We start from the raw sequence: 22,934 nt of genomic DNA, 5'->3' as shown, positions 1-22,934 counted from the left end.
ATAAAGAAGGCTTTCGCCACTAGAAAAGGAGATTGTTCACCGAGAGCACACCAGAGGCAAAGAATATGTCAACACATCGATTTAAATTGTGTTCCTTACAATCTCTGCGCCTCTGAAAGATCATTTTGCTTTGTTGCAACACATTCCTAATGACCTTTTATACACTGACACATTAAAAAAATAGAAAAAAATAGGGAGTCTTGAGTTGATTTTAAAATCAAGAGGCTTTTGAACTAAATGAACACCCCCAGAAAGAGCCAGCCCTTTACCTTCGACCTGGCACACAGAATTGCTAAGCAATTTTACTTCCCATCAGTGCTGGCACACTCCAGGCAACGGGTGACAGGCTGGGCGGCAAGACAGCATTACCTAAAGAACCGCTGCTGCCACAGTGCCCTGCACACCCGAGAGGCAGGACTTGGACACAGCACAGCATAACAGCACCCGATTGTTGGGACTTGGTTATACTGAAAACCCTGAAACACATCACTATCTGAAACTCTCTCCAAAACAATACGCTATACATCTGATTGTATAGCTCTCTGTATCATTTATTATTCTTTATAAAACAAAAGTTTCCTTCTGAGGCCACCTGCATCCAAATAGGAGTTGAGTTTTCACAAAATCCAAATTGAAATGCAGCAAACACAGTACTCCCACAGAAGTCAATATTCAGAAAGTTCAAAAGTAGAAGCAAAGGCTATTCCACGTCAATTAATTGGTTTTGGTGCTCAGAAACATGCCTGGGCATGCTCGACTTAGTTATGTAAGTATACATACATACAGCCTAGACATACAGCTACTGAGAAAATCTTATACTGCAAATTAAAGAACAGATCTCTTTAACCCTTCATCTACACCAAACAAGAAAACAGTTTGCAATTCCTTATTTCCTCTTTTCCCCATCCCAGAAGCATATAGGGATTGAGAAGACTGTGCTAGGAAGAATTATTTTGTGCCATATGAAGTTATAGCGAGGCAACATGGCCCCAGATGCTCTCTTCAGCTATAGGCATGTGATCCAAGAAACTTTTCCACGGACAGATAACCTCATATTACATACACAGTATGTTTCTTTCACACCTTTAATTACCTAGAAGCCCGATTAGCAACTGAATGTATGCCAGAGACCCAGCACTTGGAGGCTTTAATAGCCCTGGACAAATCTTTTCTGGGGCCAGCTCCCACACCACAGGCCCTGGCACCTGCTTCGTCTCAGCCCAGGGGCAGCAGTTCCAGAGGAGAACCAGCCCCCAGCTCCACCACAAAGCACACAGGTCCAGACCCCGACCTGTGGACTGAATTCCCAGCCTGACCTCGGCCCTGCCTCGTCACCCCAAACCCGCCAGGCAGCCTCGACCCTTGCTTGAATTTGTCTGCGGGCTCTGGGTCTGCCCTGTTTGTCTCGTTCAGGTGGCAAGGGCCAGGTCCCCGGCTGGCCACACTGTCACGCTCAGCTTCCCACCCCTCAGAGAGCAGCCAGCCCCTGCTGCTGCCTGACAGCATGCGTTAGTAACAAATCTTTTCATAAAGAGCAGATTTCACTTTTCTTGCAATATTTCTTTTGAAGTTCTGTGCCACACTAGTAGCCCTATCCACCGCGCAAGGTTGAGGTGGCTACATCAGCCACATCAATCAGCTGAGCTGAAATGAAAATTCTCAGACTAGAAGAATGTTGCTACTGGAGTTCCTAGTAGGTTGGTTTAGGGAACCGTCTTAATTAATATTTCCACTCGTGGCCTTGCCTGAAGGAGTATATAGGTACTAAGGAAGTTGGGTAGTGGCACAAAGTTGACATACACTGAAATGAAAGCAGTAATATGCTGGGGAAAAATAACAAAGACAGCCTGGAAAACTGAAATAGTACAAGCTCAGTGAGATCTAACACTACCAAATGCAAGCATGGGAAGCTAGCAATAAATAAGCAAGTAAATAAGTAAATAAAAAGAAGCAGAGCGTAAATAACATCAGTTGAACGTGACAAGGAAGAGACCCTAGTTCAGTGTCTGGTGACTGCACACCAACGCTGTGAAGTCGCTATGCAGAAGAAAAACGTGAACTGAGGTAGAGCAGATGAAGTATTATCAGGAAGGATGAGAACTAACACAAGTTCTGTCAGGGAAGGAGTTTATGGGGCCTTATCCAATACACTGAGCTCTTCCCATTTCTCCATGCTGAAGAACATAATGGGAGGCAGAAAAGGGACCGGAGGAATGCAAACCCCATTTTATTAAGGGACGTTGCATTAACTTAGCTTATTAGCCAGTAAAATAATGGCTGAGGCTGAAACACAGGAGGCACATATAAAGACCAGAAAATAAGGAGTTTTTTGAACACAAGTTTGGTCCAACACAGGCTGTGGATAAACAGAAAGGAGGATTCCAAATAGTAAGTTTCTGGAAACACACTGCATTAGAATCACGGGAGGAAAACCAACCTGTACCAGCAAGACCAAGCCCAATTCATGGAAAAGGTCAACAGCTGTGTGTGTAGCTTCTGTCAAGATGCAAAAAGCAAAGGGATATACCACAGTTAGAACTGTGTAACTTCACAGGGATACACCTGCCCAGGTTAGTGCTCTTATCAGCCCCAGTCACAGTTCATCGGTCACTAGTAAGAAAGTGCAGGTAATTTTCCCCCTGAACTGAGGGACGCATGCAGGGCAGCCACTGGCACCATGTGTTGTGTGAACATTCCCACTGCCAGAGGGAAACACAAGCTGGGTCTGCCTTAGCAAGCAAAGCAGTCCAATGGGAGGAGATCTATCAGGCAAAATACTTGGTGCTGGGGATCTGGCATCCACACTGAAAATATCTCAAGAGTTTTCCCCTTTGTGCTAACCACAGTCCAACTCTGTTGTGTCCAGAGTGCATTAGATACATTCCTGGAACACATATTCCGGTTAAGCTTTGTCCAAAATCAGTTCACACTCTGAGACACTTCTCTGCAATGCAAACCAAAGCTCAGTAAGAGGACACAACCAGGAGACTTGCTTCAAAAGTTCATTCTCCATCAAAATTAACACATGAAACTGTTGTCATTACAGCATGCCAGCCTTAAAGCTACACAGTTTGAGATGGACAAAGCCTTACCTTTCCATAGACCCAGGTACGCTTCCTGAGATTAATCTACAGCAGCAATGATTTCAGCCAGTGCTCCCAACCTTGGTTTTGCCATGATGAAAACATTTGGCTCGTTCCCCCCCACTAATGGCATGAAAGAATTTTCCAGCATAACTAAAAACACAGGTACAACACATCCTCTAACAGCAGGCATTACCGTGTCTTACTTGAGAGGTGGGGTGATAGTCACTTTTCTATCCTGCCCTACACTCATTAAATATAAGCTTAAGAAAGGAAGTTTCAAGGCCACACCAAATTCATTTGTAAGTGTTTACTGGTCTGCAGCGATTTTTTCCTCCTCTCCTTTAGACCATCAATAAAACATTAGTTGTGAATGGCTGATTTGTTCCAGTTCCAGAAGGTACACTCCAGGCTCACTGCAAGGCTTTTCATTGTGAAAACACTTTTGACATGACATTGCTATGTTACCATCTGCCTGAGTGACAAATCCCAGATAAACAGCTTTATTGGGACACTCTGTCCCTTAACACACAATCTATGCTAAACTTCCAGGGGCGGTTTTAAATATCCTAAGACCAAAAACAAACACTGAAACTAGCACTGTATGGAATATCTTGAAAGGTTATACTAGCGGATATATACAGTATGGAAGACCCATACAGAGAAAGGTAAGTGGAAAACAGGTACTATATTTACTATTTATTAAGAATGAGAAAAAAACCAAACAGCCTACAATCCGAGCCGTACTGGGTTTTCATCTCATGATGGATGTCATAAGGAGCGGCAAGGAAGAAACAGGAAAGGAAGAAGGGAGTCCTTTGCCTTGGAGACGGGGTTGGAGTCTGAAAACTTTCTCTACTTCATAGCATATGCTGAAAGAGCAAAGGTCCTTTACTGCCATCACCTGGAATAGATGAAACCAGGAAAAGAAACTTCCTCTTCAAGCAATACATTCAAAACTCATTATCTGCTGTTATGCAGATACAATGACAACATAGGGTTGGTTCCTCAGGAAAGCAGTCAAAGCAGCAGTGAAAACAGAAAATGGTATCTGTCAAGAGAAATGGATATATCTTCATTCAACCTCTGCACAATGAAACCAAGCATGATCTCTGCAAAACACAGATAGCATTCTACAACCCAGCAGGGCCATTAAACGTGCAGTTACCAAGGTGGTAAGGAGAAAAAAAAACAAAAACAAAACAAACAAACCAAAAGACTCCAGAAGATGCAGGAGAAACTGGAAGAGTCTGAAGAGTAAAGCAGAATAATCAGGTGTATCAGACAGAATGGCAGTGGTGGTCTCAAATCTCCATTTGCTGATTATGGTTAAATTTACCTAAAGGTTATCAACTTCCTTTGTGTTCCACGCTGACCTCAAAATAAATGTAGGTGATGTTTGGAGAGAAACAGACACGAAACAATGTTCTAATCTACACATATATATGCAATTCGTCTGCTTTTCAATAGATCCCATACAGAAAAAATACCTTGCAGCTTCACATGACAGTCATTACTACAGCTGAAAGCAACAAAGGAATACGAAAGACAACAGCCATTGAATGCCCCTCATCCTCCATTGCATAGCCATTCAGAAGTAGACTGGTCTGCTAAATATTGAAGAACTCTTACACTGAGAAACAAGACCTTCCCTACTTAAACAGGCACCTCAACGCATTCTTTGGGTCAAAAATAAAGATTAATCCAGTAGCTTCGAATCACTTCTCAGAAGGTTTAGCATTCACTTTTTTAATTCACTGCAGTGATTTAGCTCTAAAAAACACGCAGATGGTATATGGAGCAGTTCTGTGTTGTCTGCCGTTCACATGTATCATTAAGGAGTTTTAAGACTCTCAAAATAACACAGGAAAAAGCGTCCATAATTCTTTGAATGAAGTCTGTGCTGTCAGGGGGGAAAGCCTTCCGTAAGTTTGATGTTCAATCAGTTGTCTTTTCTGTTTCAATAAGGTAAAGAAAAGTTTCACAAAAAACGTGATGCTGTACTTCAGAGTCCAAAAGGATGAGATTTCAGAGGTCCTGGAAATTCAGAAGGTAGCAAACTCAAAATATGGTGTGTGTAATATATTTCTCCACTTCCCTAAGTGTGCCTTAACGATCAAGGGGGAACAGATGCACAGTAACTGGCATTTTGATGGTTCTTGAACACCTGGCAAAAGCTCAGCTGCAGCTTTGGTTTGGATAAACAGCAAATAGGCTAACGATCTGTTTTCACCCAAGGCTTGTGGATGCAACACTAGCTAAAAGCCTAGGTATAAAATTCCTCAGCTGGTATTCATGGCTCTTTCACATGAGATATCTATTGTTATTGTTTCATTATGTCCTTTCTCAAATTGAGTCAGAAAGAGAAGTAGAGTGAAAGCAAAAAATGAAAAGAACATCAAAATGTGTGCATGCTCAATTCAAGTTTTAATTAAATCCTTGTGTCCATCTTCTGAAAACATTTCTTAGCTGTAACACCTATCTCAGGTCAAAAGTAACAGGCATCACCAACCGAAACCCTAAAGTATTAAATATATTACATGAGAGAAATAAAAATAGGAAGCATAAGAATAGAAAAGCAGCTCCGTGGAGCTGGAGTGCAAAGAGCACATGCTCTACAAGAACAGGCTGGCTTGCGGCGGCACACCTGAAATGGCAGTCTTGTGTGGAGGTATGCTACGCTACAGTCTTGCTGCTTGCACCGGGAATATTTTCAAATGCACTGTTGAGCACTTACCTTGACAAAAGCCACTTAACATTGGTTCCCATGGCCAACTATGAAAAACAGGAAAGGAAATTGTCCCAAAAAGACAACCCTCAGTGAAGAAAAATCTTGAAAGTAAACTAAAATGCCAACACTAACTATGTAAACCAGCAAAAACAAAACCATAAGCATAACCGCTAATTTGAGTTTTGCATCCATCTCCTTAGCTTAAGTAAGTAGCAAAGTGTCTAAGGGAAGGATTTCAGCATCCGCTAAAGACTTTAGAAGCCCATATCTCACTGGAAGTCACAGATTTAAAGGAGATTACTATGCTATTAATATAGTGTTTATTTTGTTCAAGGTCCTGTGGGACCAGCAGGATTAACTTCCAACTCCTGCCTTTGCCACATATACATGCATGCAAAGCATGGAATAATATATGTTGGAAGATACTTTCGGAAATCATCTAGTCCAAGCCTCTGCTCAAAGCAGGGCCACTTCTGAAGTTAGAGCAGGTTGCTCAGGGCCTCATCCAGCCAAGTTTTGGAAAGCTCCAAGGATGAATATTCTGCATGCTCAGCAGGTAACTCGTTTCATCTGTGGCAGGGCATTCAAACAGTGACTCCCACCTGTAAACTGCAATAAGGACACAACCTCACTTCGAGCAGGTGTATGGCAATAAATTCAGTGCCTGTGACACCTGCTTACCTTGATTAGGAGATCTACATGCACACATAAGCAATGTCTCTAATTCTCACACATCTGAACATCTCTCTGCTAGTATTTAAGGACTTGGGAATGTAATTTTAAAAGGTTGTGGGCATCAATTACTTCTGGAAGGCAATTCTAGTTGAAAGATCCATTTTGGAATGCTTTTGAATACTGAAATATTTGAAACTGTAAGAGAAACTGGAATCGCCTGTTTTATGAAGGTCTGCAATACATTATTTTTTTTTTTAAAGATGGTAAAATCCTCTTGAGAGGAACTGTCCACTGCCTTGTTTTCACACAACACTGCAGAACAAACCTTTCCATTTTCCTGCCTTATCCATATTTTAGTTCAGGCCTTTTAGAGCTTATAATAAATGAATTCAGACTTTATAGGTAATTGCTTTTCCCATAGATTGACCCTCCCTCAATTCAGGCACAGCTGCAGAGTGCCAAGCAACAACAACTTCAGCCTACAACATATCCTGAGAAACTTTCTTTGGATTAAGTTAATGGCCCTAAATCATTGCCTCAGGCCATCAACCCTCTCAATCAGTCATTAATCCCCAGAAATTGCCCAGGGCCTCAACCGTTATTGCTTAAACACACTAAATAAGGTTTTGAACAAACAGAGCAAATGAAGGTCAATATCACAAAACAGAATTCAGTGAGAATTAAAGAAAATTCTGAGAAGTATCTAATAGGTCTGGACCAGTTCAAGGGATACAAGGACTTCATCGCAAGGTCCTCTGTGGTTACTGAGGACAAGGCCAGACAGCCAGGGAGTTTACCTCTCACTTCAGTGGGCTTTAGGTCAGAGGCTTAATGCTCTGAACCCTCGCTTCTGGCACGGGGTCAGGTCAAAAAAGGTGCCTGTAATGCCAAAACGCTGAAAATAAAATATAATTGCATGATATTTTTAGTTATATTGGTGTAGACAATGCATTTCAACTACACTCTGCACAGGACTCTACGATAGTGGAAATATTTCTTTCTAGACTTTCCAAAGAGAAAAAGTGTTTGGGAGCTACCTTTATGATGGATTTTGTTTAACCCCCTCCCTCCCCTCATACACACACAAAGCATACTGCTCTTCCACCTGACAAATTATATGCATGCTTCCTTGAAAAATCTGTTGTTTCCTTTCCTCTGTTCGTTCCCTTAGTCCCATTCCATTGCTCATGACTGTTGCTAGTAAGCAGTTATCATCAACTCTCCTAACCGAGAAACAAGAGCTTTACTAGCCCCTTGAAGTTGTTTTTTTTTTCCTTGTGTGGCATAGTCAGCTGGCTGTACCTGGCCTGTAGAGGACTTCTGCACAGGAATCCTGTCAAACTGGGCTGAGATCCCGGCCAGTGCTCGCCAGGGCAGTGCCCAGCACAGGCTCTGTGGAGCGCTGCTGCCAACTGGCGGCCAAAGGTCGGTACTGCAGTCCTGGCGCCGCGCATGCGCGATGACGCCTCCCCACTACGCTGCCGGCCGTTAACAGCGTCGCGATCCCGCACTGCCTGTAGGGTGGTGCCGCGGCACCCGCCGCTGGCTCCCGGTAAGGAGCCGCCGCTGCCGTCCCCCGAGCACGTTGCCAGCGCGCGCTCGGCACGGGAAGACGGAACTGCAGCGCTGCTGCAGCCCCGGGACAAAGACAGCCTGCGGGTGCTCGCTGCTGCAAAGTCCCCGCCCCTAGCGGGAAGCCCCCCAGCCTGGAGACCGCGGGGGTACGGAGCGGCTGTGCCGCTCCACGGTTTCAATTCCCTCTCGCTCGGCACGGTTCTGCCCTTGCGGGGCTCGAACGCGTGCTCCTCGGCACCGGGCCGCTTCTGCGCATGCAGCTCGAGGCCCCATTCGCCCACGTCAGGCCAGGTCTGCGCATGCGCTGCCCTTGTGTTGCCAGTAACGCTACTGCACATCCGCCATGAAGGGAGTAACAGCAGGCCTGCAGAGAGGGACTTGGGGGTACCAGTGGGTCAAAAAATGGACACGAGCCAGCAACCTGTGCTCGCAGGGCAGAAAGCTGACCATATCCTGGGCAGCACCCAATGAAGCATGACCAGCAGGTCCAGGGAAGCGATTCTGACCCTCTGATCTCGTGACACCCACCTGGAGTACTGCATCCGGCTCCGGAGTCCTTGGCAAAGCAGGTCCAGAGGAGAGCCACAAAAACGATCAGAGGGCTGGAGCACCTCCCCTAAGACAGGCTGAGAGAATTGGGGTTGTTCAGCCCGGAGAAGAGGCTCTGGGGAGACCTTATTGTGGCCTTTCAGTACTTAAAGGGGGCTTGTAAGAAGGATGGGGACAGATGTTTTAGTGCAGCCTGTAACAATAGGAGAAGGCTTAGTGGTTTTAAACTAAAAGAGGGTAGATTCAGAGTAGATAGAAGAATTTTTTTATGATGAGGGTGGTGAAACACTGGGAGAGGTTGCCCAGAGAGATGGCAGATGCCCCGTGCCTGGGAACATTCAAGGTCAGGGTGGACAGGGCTGTAAGCAACCTGATCTAGTTGAAGATGCCCCTGCTTCCTGCAGGGGGGCTGGACTAGTGCACCTTTAAAGGTCCCTTCCAACACAAACCATTCTATGATTCTGTAAACTACCACTGTCATTCTGGCCACTGTGTATTTATATATACTTGAGGAAGCTGAAGTCCTTCACAACTGAAATTTTACTCTGAAAGTTCTGAATTGCCTTGAAATTCTCAAGAGCTTTTCTCCAAAACATCCCTTCCAGAGATACTGATATTCAGGTCCCGGACCGAACACCGTACTTGAGGTTGCTTTACAGCAGGGCAGCAAAGTTTTGTAGAACAAGTGAGGCTGAGACACTGCCCAGACACATTCTCCTCCATGTTCTCCCACACCCCTGTGGCAGCACCTTCAGAAAACACTTTTCTATTCATTCCTGTTGGTTCTACACCTCTCCCTCAGGGCCCAGCTCTGAATTGTGACTAAAGCAAGCCTAGTGGTACCCACATCTCTGTGAATTTCTCCTTTAACAGATGACGGCCCAGACGGGACACTAGGACACAAGAGGAAGGAGTCAGGAATCTCTTCTGGACATACCCACTACCAACGCTCTGCTGCTGGCAGCACAAGTTTTTCCTCAGTTTGTGTCTTGGATGGATGGTTTTGAATCAGTAAGAAAGTTTTACCGTACTACCTGTAAGTAGACGTCCTCAGTTTTCTAGCACAGATCTATACGGTTCTTTAACTATTTCCCCATACAAAGGAACAACAAGAAGAATGATTTTTAGGGTGTTTGCTCTATGACTATAGTAACGGTCTTTTTGGAGGGAAGACTCGCTATTTGGTCAGTCCAGTCAGCTCAATGGTCCTTGTGCTCACCAAATAGAAAAGGAAGTAGCAGGACTACAGGGCTGGAACAGGGGAAACGCGAGACTTTCCCTTCAACTTTTATAGCAGACAACTAATTTGATAGTTGCTGGAGCTCAGACACAAGAGCAGCATGTCAGACATGCTTTTTCCCTGGACACACTACGCAGTACACTATGACTCCACTGCTTGCTTGAGGAGACCGATTTTGTAGTCGTTAGCTAAGCAAAACTGAGCTTACTCAGCTTCCACAAGAATGTTGGGCAGTTGTATTAGCTGGTACCGTGGAGGTGGAGCTGCGGAAGGTTCTAACAGCGTGGGCTTGTCTGAGCTTGGTCTTTGCCTCTTTCAGGTGTCCCTTCTGCAGACCCAGCTGGGAAATGCAGGCAGGACTGTATTGTGTGCTGTGCAAACACCAGCCAGCAGCTGCCTTCTCCGAGAGCTCTCTGACTCCTTGGCGGCTTGTGGTATGGGAGCCCAAAGCTGCTGTTGTGGAAGCTCAGAAGCTGGAAGAGCCTCTGAACCTTCTTTTCCTGCAGCGGAACAGCTGCAGCATCACAGGGTTCCTGTCTTGTGGCCTCCCCAGAGACGCATTCTGTTTTGCTGTGGGTAAGAGGGGTGCATTTGCTTTGTTTGCATTTGGAAGCAACTGTTAGCAAAAGCAATGTTAAATTATTTTTTTTTTAAATAGAAGAGACTTTGCAGGACTGCACTTTTTGAGTACAAAAAAGCGAGTGGTGTAAATATGTGGCATAGGAAGAGCGTATACGAGGTTCTTCCTTGCACAAGTAAGCCATTATGAGCTGTTGCACGATTTAACTTCTTGAGTTCAGAGGCAGCCGTTCTGTGACGGGAAAGTGAGGTGTTACCAGAATGAAGTGGTGCAGAGCACACGGTAGGGCTGGAAGGTGGAGCAAGGGAGCGGGGTGTTACCTCCGCCTGCCTCTCCACCCGCCGGTAGCCGCTCTCGGCACAGCCCGCACCCCGCCGATGGCCCCCACAGAGACCCGGGGGCCGGCAGGCCCGGAGAAGCCCCAACCCCACCTCGGCCGGCTCCGGGCCGCGCTGCCCGGCCCCGGAAGGTGGGTTCATTTCCGGCCCGCGCGGCACCCTGGGGCGGCCGCGGTGGTGCGAGACGTTCCCCGGGAGCCTGGAAGAGTGCCGGGCCGGGACGCGCGGCGGCGCGCTGGGTGAGCGGGCGGGCTGCGGGCGGCCAGGGCCGGCGGGCGGGCCCGGGCGGGCCCGGCGGGCAGCGGCCGGCTGGTTGTCACGTGGCGGGCCGGCGCTCGGCGGTTCCCGTCTCCCCGGCAGTGACAGTGGTCAGCGGGCTCCTCACGGTGCTGCCTTTTTTATTTCTCGGAGCTGCGCTGCTGCCTCAGCGAGGCGGTGAGGAGCGGCGGCGGGGCGGCCCCGGTGCTCCCTTGCGGCGGCGGGGCCCGGGAGGGGGGTCAGCCCGCGGCGCCCCGCCGCCCCCCCGCCGCCTCCGGGTGCCCGGGCAGCCGCTGCAGCCGCCGCAGCCGCCGCAGCTCTGCGCGGGGCTTTGTCTTTCCCGCAGCCGCTGGCTGGGCCGTGGCAGCGGGCTGGGGCCGCAGGGGCTGCCTTGGGGCCTGCGGTAACGCTGTCGCAGGGGGGCGGCTCAGGAGCCTCTTCCCGCCCCTGCGAGCGGGCAAGGGAAAGGAAAGCAAGCCGGCGGCTGGAAAGCCCTCCCACCCCAACCCACCCCAACCCACCCCCTCCCCGCGATTGCTGCCTCTCTTTTAAAAAGTATTACAAACGGCAAGCGCAAGGAATTGGTGGTCCCTCGTGGTTATGCAGCCAGGCCTGCTGGGCACTTAAACCAGTGCGTCCAGTTGGGCAGTATTATTTTTCTAGATTGTAAACGAGCCTGAGGTATAAACCCAATTACGTTTCTGTATGGCAGTGTGCTTGGTCAGAGAGCTCAGTTGTACTGACAGAGCTGGCACAGAGTTCCCTTGTGACTCCAGATTTCAGTCTTGTTGAAAGGCTCCAGAGCCTGCTTTGGAAGTCACTTGGCAAGGCACAGCTTTTAAGATGTTAAAAAATATAAGATGTTTAAGAAAAGGTATCTTCTTTGTTATCTTCCACCCCTAACTCTTCTCTCTTTTCTCCTCAGTCTTCCTTATCATTTGGATTATAGTCTGGTCTTGCTGCCTCTTGAATTTATTTTGTTTTGAAGAAGCCGTGAGTCTAACTTTTTTGGGCTTGAGGTGCCGTGTCTGGCCTGGCATTTCCTTTGGACCTGAGAGCTTTTCTGTCCTTAATACACACTTCTCCAGTTTTCTCATCCTTTCCAAAGGTTTTGATACACAGTCTTGTTAAAAAAGCTTCTGCTCCAGCAATAGTGTACTCCCTTGAGCTGTGCACAAGCTTGGTCATCACTGGCACAAATAAGCACTTGCCCTGCAGTCAAGGAACAGTATCATGTTTATAATCTGGTGTGCTGTATTTCTTACCCAGCTACAAGATTTCTCTTGAGCAAATTGTTTTTAATGATCCTAGAAGCATGCCTGCGCCAAATGCCTTTACATTTGGTTGTCACAGTTCCTTTTTGGACTTTCAGGGAGTAAATTGCATGCCATTTTGTACCAAACAAGAGTAGAGAAGGTTAGTGGATAGGTTCAGCATTCTTTATTCTTACACCATCTGAATAAGTAAGGTTTTCGTTCTTACCACCTGAGACAAGGCAGACATAGCATGTATTGAAACATACTTGGACAACTATTTTTGTTCTTTTTTTTCTTTTTAAACCTGGAATAAGAGAGAACTTAATTTAGACCATTCTGATTGTCAGTTGGGTTGAAGATTCTAAAAAAATACATGTTTCACACAGTACTATTGACATTTGTGGGCCTTGAAAAACAGTTCTCCACGAGCTGACTCAGATAAACTCCTACAACACCAGGCGCAAGAGCCAGTTCTTATCCAGAGTCAGAACACTGTGGGTGGGAGAAAAGAGCACTTTTTTACCCTTAATGTTTCCTAAAATAAAACTCGGTGAAATTTAAGGGGGTGAAAGCCCTAAAATAGGAAAGGCAGCAGAGCAGTCAGAGACACACTTGCCTTCTAGTCTCTACCCCATTTAAGTGCATCTCCTGGAGAAGTGAATTTTGAGGTGCATAACAAGAATGTGTAAGATGGAAAGGGCATAAGACAGAAAGTCCTATTTTTCATTTTTTTTTTAAACCCGAACGTTACCTCGATCATTATAAATTTCTACATTATTAGTTTTACTGGTTTTGAAACCAAGGTATCATTACAATATTGAAATATAAGTTAAAATATTTTTTCTTAATTACACAGGTTTTTTCCTAAACGTTATTGCATAGTAACAAACGGCATTTCTCTTTTAGAGCAAGAACTAAACAGGAGTTTAAGTAAAACTAAATGGTTTTACAGAGTTTATGTACATATGTACAAAACCTCCTTGTCTTAAGTCCAGAAATCATGAACTTTAAAACTAGCTCTTTAATAAAACTACAGTAAAGAGTTAAGTTCCTTCTCTCAAAAGTCAAGTAGAGGTAAAAAGTAGCTGTACTGTGAAAACTTACATAATTTAGTATTCTCTCACCTGGACCACCAAGGTCTTCACTGTTCTTATTCTCATTTTCAAACTCCTTCAGGACTTCTCTCAGAGCTTGCCATTTGGAGTTGCTTTCTAGGACCAATTCCCTCTTCAGTTCTGAAACAAAGTAAGATTGAACATAGCGTCTCTTAAAGCCAAAATATCCTTCAGAACTTTAATGGTTAGATGTCAGTCGTGTGATGGTTGTTGGCAAATACAATATTCAATACCTACATATGCAACTTGTTATGGTAATGGGTTGGAGATCACTCATATTTTAAAATGGGGTGAAGTGCATTAATGAAGCAAAAAGTTAAAATATTCACTCATTCTTCAATTCTGGAAGTCCCAAATATATTTTTTTTAATGAAAGCAATGGCAGCCTCCTACCTGTTCACATAAAAAAGATCAAGCTAAATACCAATGTAATTCAACAACAACTTCATAAAAGCTCTTCCAATGATCAGCTGAGCAAACTTAGAAGAACCCCTTACTTCTTCATGACTTTTTTATGTTATGATATGCTTTCTGAACTAAGATTATGTCTCAACCCAGCTAACAGATTGAGATCTTGAGCTGTGTAAGATCACATAGGGAACCACAGCACAAGTAATAATATGTAGAGCATTTGAAATTGTGTGACACTCTCTAACTTAACATTAGGAATGATCAGTACTATTTTCCTTCTTTCCATCACTTTTTTCAGAGGCTTTGCCTTTCTGATTCAGTTTCTCATCTGCAATGCAATAAACTCTAGCTCTAGCATTTACAAACATGGAAGTACTGGAGTCAAGAAACAGCCAACCTAAAGGGGAAAAGAAAGCAGCAGTAGTTTGACATTTGCGAAGCGTATGTGTTTCAACCCTTTGCGGTAAAAAACCAAATCTATCTGGAATACCTGTGCTACCTGCTTGCTATGCAATTACTAGCTTAATAGAAGACAGAAATGTGATGCAAATCTCACACTTAAGTAACAGCAGTTAAGTGGGAAGATGAAAGCATTACCTGTCAATGAAAACCTACGTCCTTAAGGCTGGTTATATAAAACCTAATTAGATACCTTCATATATTTGGGAATGTTAATTAAAGACATCAACATTTCACTGTTCCATGCGTTAACTTGTACGGTTATTCAGTGCTTACCTGAATTCTCACCAAAAGCTTTTTCACTTGCTTTCAGTGACTCTAGAAGGTTAAGGAAAGCGACACAAACATACCGAGTTAGATACAGTAGCAAAGTACGTAGTATCTTCAAATTCTGGACCAAAGATTTTGTCTTAGCTCCAAGTTGATGGCACAGAGGATCTAGATAGCGATGTATCATCTAGAAATATAAATTTGAGAGTTCAGGATGTCAAATACATTGTATACTAACAGAGATAAGAATGGACATTTTTTATTTCCTTCAGGGGATGTCACTTGTTTCCCAAAGTGATTAAACACTCAATTAAGGATGCGATAGCGAAGTATTTCTTTTGATAACTAATAATCTTTTGCAAAGTTAACATAATATAGATGCCTTTATTTAAAACATTTCAGCAATTAGCAGATGTATATAATTGAATGCCTTCAGTTCATACTTTCCATATAATTATAAAATACTGGTAAAGTAAACCCCCCCTTTTTTTACTGGTACTGGCCTGCGCCTTTAGTCTAGTATCCTTTACTTGGGTAAAGTAAAAAACATTACGATGTCATTTAATTCTCAAAATAAGATGAGTACTACACAGATATGCAACCTATAGAGCATAAGGAAAAAAAACTCCAAATATTTAAAGTACAGAAGGCCCTACATCAAGATCCAATCACAGGTAACAACCATATGTCAATACAGTGTTTTAGGATTTTACTCTACAGAGAGCATGTATGCCAAACAAGGCAGAACTGCCAAAAATAACACACAATTAATGACGTACACAGTAATGAAAAGATGCACACGCATACATCTGTTGTATATTATGTATTATATACAGTGCTCTTCCTAATAGAGACAACAAAAAATACAAGCAGGAAATTCAAGAGGAAAAAAAGGGGGTGGGTGCGAATAACAGCGTACTTATCTCTAAAGTATTTTGAGCTGAAATTGCACACATCTTTATCATCATAATACACCAACCATGAATCAGGATGTTCTTACCATAGAGACTTCGGAAACAAAGAAAGAACAATAATACCAATACACCAAAACCCCTACTGGCAACTCTTATCATCACCATCACAGATTAACACAGTTTCTCTCCTTGTACCAGTAATAAACATGTCATGGGATAATACTCAATTGCTGCTGGTTATTTATTTTACAAATAGTATTTTTGCTTGCATAGTAGACAGTTTGAAGATCTACATCCCTTGAGTTAGATACAGCAGAACAATCAAAATGGTTACCTTGTCAGAAGGTTTACCAATAGCATTTTCTAAAGATAGATCTTCTACTTCAAGAGCTGGATTGTAACATTTGAGTTCTCTCAGACATGCATTCAAAATGTCCAGGATCAAAGTCTGAATAGCAAGCATAGCAGGCGTCATCAACACATGTATTTCCACCACTTCAGGTTTATGCTTCTCTAAAAATGAGTTCACTGCTATATGAAATCCAAGAGGAAAACAGCTTATTGAGATTCACATGTATTGTCTGCTTGACCTACAACTATTCAGAAGTTTGTATAAACTACAATTACTTTAAACATAAAGAAGTTAAGTGCAAAATCATTTTCTACCGATGTGAAGACTGCAATCTTTGGAACAGCCTCAGAAAACCATCTAGAAAGTTACCGCACTACATCCTACATCATTATTACACATAACAAATATTAAAGTAAAACCAAAAAAAAAATCTCATCAGGGAGAAACTGGAATGGGTTCATAAATCCTTTGGAATCACATGGTTTCACTAGCAGATTCTGTGATGTTCCTAGCTTCTGATCATAAGCCAGCAGGTCCTTGTTAACACACAGCCCTTACAGCCAATCCAGCTGTACAGGTATAGAGATGCTACCTGACTTTTACTAACTGAACAGACTCAGAAAATGCCATGTCTGCTGACCCCAGACTCAACAGGTATTTCCCTTACTGCATGCTGCACCCCCAGGTCTCTGCATGGTTCAGAAGCCAAGGAAGAAAATTTAAAGAGAGCTTCTATTCAACCTATTGTATCCTATGTATGTCTACTTCTGCTTTGTGATACCGAAAGAAAGACTGTTAAGGGTTTACAATGCAGAGTAACAGTACATTAAGATAAAGTGAAACACATTCCGGACTAAAGGAACAAATGAGCAGACCTCCTTGGCCCAATGCAAGAGTGCTGAATGGGTGATCAGCTAAAGTGCCCAATTCCGTTTGTGGCTCTGCTCCTAAAAGACCTCGTGCACGTCACAAACTTGGCAATCTGGTTTCTATCAGTGATCAAGAAATATTCTTCATACACAACATACGTGGAAAAGATGATTAAAAAAATATGACATGTAGAAAGAAACCCATGGAGTTTCATCACAGCTGGAAACAAAATACCTCCGTGAATGGCAGATTGGAGAGCCTGTACTTCTGTTACTTCACAGCTTAAATAATCTGTTTAGTAAGTGCAGTTTTTCTTAAGCTATTAAGAATGTCACTTTCCGCTGTGATCTCTGTTGGCTAAAAGGACAGCTATACCATAAGGTTCAGCCCTTACAGACTTAGTTTGGGGCTATTTTAAAAAATACAGAAGTTTAGGGTCTTTAAGACCACTTCTTCTGTCAAAAAAGGAATTAAATTTGTTTGGAAATACAAGAAGAAACACGGATTAGTAGCGTGACTGCATACACCTCATTGTCTTATGAACCCATTGTAACACCCTTAATTTTTTTGTTTGTTTGTTTTGGTAAATCTAACTCTCCAGTGAAATGAAGAGGTGCCTTACCTTGGCCACAGATAAAGTTTCCTGACAAAAAGATTTCTCATCACTCTTTCCACATGGCAAAAGCCAGCGTTAAATGCAACCACATTATCTGTAAAAGCTTTAATGAAACCTCGCTTGTTCTTCTGGTGATAAAGTCGTAAGATAAATGCCTCCTGACAGGATTCAATGATTCTGTGCACTTTGTATACCAAAATGCCTGGCAGAATAAAAGGCTTTCAAGTTACAAAAAAGTAAAGAGGTCCAATTTTGTATAGCTTTTTCCTCAAAACTGTCTTTTAACATTTTTTTCTTGAATAGAGTACAATAGGAATTTAGATATTCTAAAGCGACAGTAGAACAAACTTTCGAGGGTTCAAACCAAGCCGTTCCTCAGTTTCAGTGCCATGGAATCCCCAAACAACAGTAAGGGGTTCACGATGCATCTTTAGCAAAAAAACCCCAAAACTCACCAAACCAAAACAAACTTTGAGTGGCAGGATAAAACTTAGAAAATTCTTTAGTCCTAAAGCAAAATTTGAACCTGAGCCTTTTAAAAGGAGTAAAAGTGAATATAAGACATAACATGGTATTACAACAAAGCAAGTTTGCTATGTTCAAAATTGTGACATTTGTATTATTTCGTTAGAGAAGTTCTAGAATTACAGAGTTGTCAAGTAAGTTTCATTCGTAACAGTTCACGTATTTACATAATCAAAGAACTTTTGAAAACATTTTGCTTCCCCCCTCTTGTGACATACATTTTCACACTTGAGGATAGAAACAACCGCCAAATGTATGAATACACCTCCAATTTTCTTCATGGCTATGGGTATATGAGGGAAAAAAAGATTTATCGTGCACATTTTGGTAGAGAAGTGAAACAGTAGTTTAACTACACCAAGCATTTGAGGTGCATACTTCAGGGATTTACACTCCACTCAGCCAAGACCTGTTAAAACAAAGGCTTCCCGATGCTTGTGATGCTTGTGTTAAATAGTGCATTACAGTTCTTCACTCTCGCCCTAGTGAGGCAAGTCCTATGGGGTACTTTTAACCGTTCACAACTTCCAGTGGAATAATAAATGCCTTTCTGAAATGGAAGTAAAGGACATCAAACATCACAAGTTTTACCTTGTACCTACAGAAGCTGACAAATGTACAGTGCATTTAATTTTTACAAGTTCCTTCAACTTGGCACCCAAGCATTGATTTTAATATGCCTTTGCTTTGCAAATGCAAAGGCATCTATAAGAAAAAAACTTCCAAATAACTGCTAGCCATTCATGATCGAGTCATGGAATAATCCACTAAAAGGTATTTTTCTACCTAGATACTTTTACATCTCTCCTGTGAAGCAAATTTAAAGACATAATAATACTTGTTTCTGAGCATCTTTGTCAAGATGTGACTCAAAGGACATTACAGGAGATACAGAATTTGTAAAGAGATCAGCAAGACTAGGTGTTTATCATAATACTTCCCTACTGTCAGCCAACATAGCTTATGAAGTGCATCCATACTGCTGTGTAAGCCTCAGTAGAAACAATTTGCCACTGTTTACTACACCAACTTGCATCAGTTTTACCATGCTATTAAGTACATAATTTCTATTTGGCCAAAACCACCAGGAATAATTCTTCTTTACTGCAGTGATAATTTCTTATCTTCATTTCACTGAATTTATGAGTTCATCAGATACTAATTCACAAGTGGTTGTACACCGATTCTATACACAGCATTTATAACGCCTAGAAACAGTTTTTATATGTTAACTCCTCAAGAAATGCTATTACAATTTTTTGTGGATTTTGTCCTGCAATTTCACACACAGATGTTTCCAGCATGACCAGGTATTACCTGACTTTTAAAATGAAGCCACAAGTCTATCAAAGTTGCTGTCACGCTGACCTCCAGTGGCAATTCAAAACCTGGAACAGCTCTGGATCACTATAGGCCAGGACTTTTTAAAAAATCTTGTGTCTTTCTTCTTTTCATCCTGACAAAGTCCAAAGGTGTGCTTTCTTTCTCTGCCTCCTCCTTCTTTGGTAGGGCAGAAAGCAGAAGAAGGAGTCGTCAAGGGTAAGAACAGAAATTAAAATAGTTGCCCAGAAAATGTGTTCCCTTTTTTAAACCCAGAAATTATAAGAATTGACAAATCTAGTGTCATTTGGGTCTAGCATAAAACAGTTCAAAATGTTTTACAGGTTACAGCTTGTCATACATTGACAAAAAGGAAGGGGATACATCTTTTGAAGCGGAAACTTACATTCTTCTAAGCGTTCAATATTCAGTTACATTTAGCCATTAAGATGTTAACATTTAGATAACAGTAAAATATTCTTATATCCCTGCCTCTTAGAGATCTATTTTACTAGCTCTCCAGGGTGCAACAAGGTTTCCAGCTTAGAAAAGAACATAAAATCAACGGTGGTTGGGACAGAAGGGGAACAGAACACGAGAGGAAAAAGCTAACTGCTAACCGTAACATCTTTCATGTATAACTTCTACATAAAACCAAAAAGGCCACAAGCTATTCCCAAAATCTTTGCAGTGTTAATAACAGTATTACTTCATAATACTGCTATTTAGATAGTGTCCAAAGCATGTCAAGACAAAGATTAGTAAAGTATTGCTACTTTTTGAAGGGAAAAGTAATCAGGAGTAATTTGTTAATGCAAAAAATACGTAGCATGCATGGCTGACAAAACACGACATCTAAAATCAGTTTTAATCATAGGCCATTTAATCATAGGCCAATGTCCTGTAGACCATCTGACACTATTTCACCAAGTGCAATCAACTGTTCTTAAAAAGCCAGTCCGAATTTTATGTTTCTGATGTCAATGTCATTATTTAACTGCTGATTTGTTTTCCAGCCACTAACTGATATCAGAAAGCCACACAAATGCACGATGCAGTATCCAAACACAACGTGGATGTTTTCAAACTGTGTGATTAAATAAGGCAAACAAGTTTGGAGCAAAGAAAACCATTTGAAAAAACCTACATATTTGCTCCTTTTACCTCAGTCTTTGTGGGGAAAAAAAAAAGGAATAATTGTCAATACCAGTTAGTAGAACTCTTCACATAGAATTAAGCTTTATGTATTTTCAAACAGAACAGTCTTACCTTTATTTCATTAAACTCTTACCAGTAATAAGGTTTGCAGGAATTCTGTCAGTCAGGAAATCTACCACAAGGATTCGACTTGTTGCAAAGATGACTCCTCCTTGTGTGTAAAATTCATACAAGTATTATTTGTAATTTCATTGGTAACACGCCGAGGAAGATGAACAACTTCATCTGCCCTCAGCTGATCAATAAAATACTCCTAAACCAAAAAGAATAAAAACACAAGACATTACTGTGGCAACTGATAAAATGGATGCAAACCCCCCTTAATTAGACATACTCGGTTAGTTTCAACGAGCTGTCCAAAACAAATTTAAAAGCATGACATGAATTTTTTTCTTCTTTGGTATACTTTGCTCAGTTTCCAACTCATCCAGGTGATTCACAGATCCGTGTATTTTCAGTAGTAGCTAGACAATACTTAAGCAAATATGAGTAATGGTACTCAAAGGACTTTATATTTTCTAACGTTTTAATAACTCTTTTTCAGAGAACAAGCAAATTTAATACTGACTTAAGAGCAGAGAGCTGGGAAGACATCATCTGGGATTCCACTCACCTGCTACCAGAGACAGCTACAACAGGTAGCTCATACACGTCAATCTTACAAACTACAGCGATGATATTCATTCCCCGTGCTCACTACAGAGATCCCCAGCACATCACCGCCCGACGGCCGGGAGTCTCCCTGCTTCCAGGGAAGACAGAGTGGCACCTTTTTGTGCCAAGAGGGACAAATTCGGTGACAAGTTCCACTCCCTTCCGCTACCTGGCTACTGCCAGGTTTCTGATGTTTACAAGCTACGCACACGAGCTTACTTCACTCGTTATTACTTGCAGGCCGCCATCGCGCCGCAGCAGCTCGGACCTGGATTTGCCACGGAGGTGCCCGGCCCGGCGAGCCCGTCTCCGGCAAGCACAAAGGCCAGGCCGGGGCAGGCACCCCCGCTTCCCAGCACAGCCCCGCTCCTCCCCGCCCAAGCACAGCCAGCGCCCCCACCCCCCCAGCACAGCCCCGCCGCTCGGGGAGCCAGCGGCACCCCCGGCCCCGGCCCCCGGGCAGGCCGTGCCCGCCAAAGGGGAGCGGCGGCCGTGCGGCCGAAGGGGCAGGGCGGCCGGCGGGCGCTGCCCTCACCCCCTCCGCAGGGCTGCTGTTGCGCACCAGTCTGGCGGGCTCGCAGCAGAGGCGCAGGAAGCCCAGCAGGATGCGGTCGACGCCGAGCCCGCAGGCACAGATCACCAGCCTGTGCTGGCGGAAGAGCTCCAGGAAGACCTGGTTCTCCTGCTCCGGCAGCGCCGCCACGGCCGCCGGGCCGGGCCGCACCCTCCCACGGCGCAGGTGGGCGCCCCCTGCTAGGCCCAGGCCGCGCCCGGCGGCCTCGAGTGCCCGGTGCTCCACAGTTCAAATAATGCACCCTGGTAGGGCTGTAGCATCTCATCCAGGTGTGATGTGAGGAGAACTGTATCCTCTAGAGCAGGGGTCCTCAAACTACGGCCCGCGGGCCGGATACGGCCTCCCAGGGTCCTCGATCCGGCCCCCGGTATTTACAGACCCCCCCGCCCTCCCCCGCTGCCGGGGGTTGTGGGGGGAAACCAAGCAGCCGCAGATGACTGCCTGCCACTGCATCCGCGTGCCGGCCCCCTGGTTAAAAAGTTTGAGGACTCTAACCAGGGGGGGACTACATGGCCGGAGGTCATCTGCGGCTGCTCGGTTCCCCCCCCAACCCCCAGCGGCGGGGGGGGGGGCGGGGGGGTCTGTAAATACCGGGGCCGGATCGAGGACCCTGGGAGGCTGTATCCGGCCCGCGGGCCGTAGTTTGAGGACTCCTGCCTAGTGAAACATCTCAGGTTTATGTGATTCATCGGGGTGTAACTCTGTTGTACCTAACTCCTGAGACCTACCAGTTCCCAAGGCCAAAGTCACCGGAAGGATGGGGCAGGCATTTACTCACTGTGGCTGAGAACTCGGCAGGATGTCAGAGCTCCTAGAAGAATTTTGCAGTTATGCTTATTTTACAAACTCAAGAATGTATATAAAGATCTGGTGTCTTACTCTTAAGACAAGCAGACCTGAAAGGACAGGTTACCGAAGGAGGACATGGTTAACATGAATAAACTTTTAGACAGTGTTTTAAAGTATTGCTAGCCCTAGAAAGAAAGCTGAGAGCCATACGATGGGACAGGACAGTGAGCCACATATTCTATTTTCTACACACGTGACATCAGGAGAAGGGTTTTCCCCCTCCTTTCAGTCATCATGTGTTGCCTTCTAATTGGGACTACTGTGGCCTTCCGCAGGGTCTGGTAAGGGAATGAGGACCCAGGCAGTGCTGGGTCTCCCCTAACTCCTCCCAGAGAGCACCTCGTAATTGCTAACGGGCCATCCGTGCCTCATCGCCGGTAGGAGATTGCAGCAAAGCAGTAGTTAAGTCACAGTGCAGCTCGATGCTATCACATGAATTTATCAGGACATTTAAGCTTTTGAAGATACTTCAAGGACAAAATGCTAAAAGTTTTTACTATGG

The 22,934-nt window shown here is 44.0% G+C and overlaps 1 protein-coding gene across 1 annotated transcript; it reads right to left on the bottom strand.

The window, feature by feature from the left end:
* Positions 1-11,103: 11,103 nt before the first annotated feature.
* Positions 11,104-16,022, bottom strand: LOC130143625 (DNA repair endonuclease XPF-like; the record flags this gene model as incomplete). The annotated part of the gene is given in 8 exon segments (XM_056326400.1): positions 11,104-11,943; positions 11,946-12,039; positions 12,041-12,193; positions 12,195-12,241; positions 13,410-13,520; positions 14,080-14,208; positions 14,547-14,727; positions 15,789-16,022. Coding segments are annotated over 8 exon segments (999 nt in total), but the record flags the coding sequence as incomplete, so codon positions are not given.
* Between the last annotated feature and the right edge of the window lie 6,912 nt (positions 16,023-22,934).

The sequence above is a fragment of the Falco biarmicus genome, chromosome 1 (genome assembly GCF_023638135.1).
Source record: "Falco biarmicus isolate bFalBia1 chromosome 1, bFalBia1.pri, whole genome shotgun sequence".
Taxonomy (NCBI): Eukaryota; Metazoa; Chordata; class Aves; order Falconiformes; family Falconidae; genus Falco; species Falco biarmicus.
The sequence above is the reverse complement of the archived record's forward strand: the minus strand, read 5'-3'. Positions and strand labels throughout refer to the sequence as shown.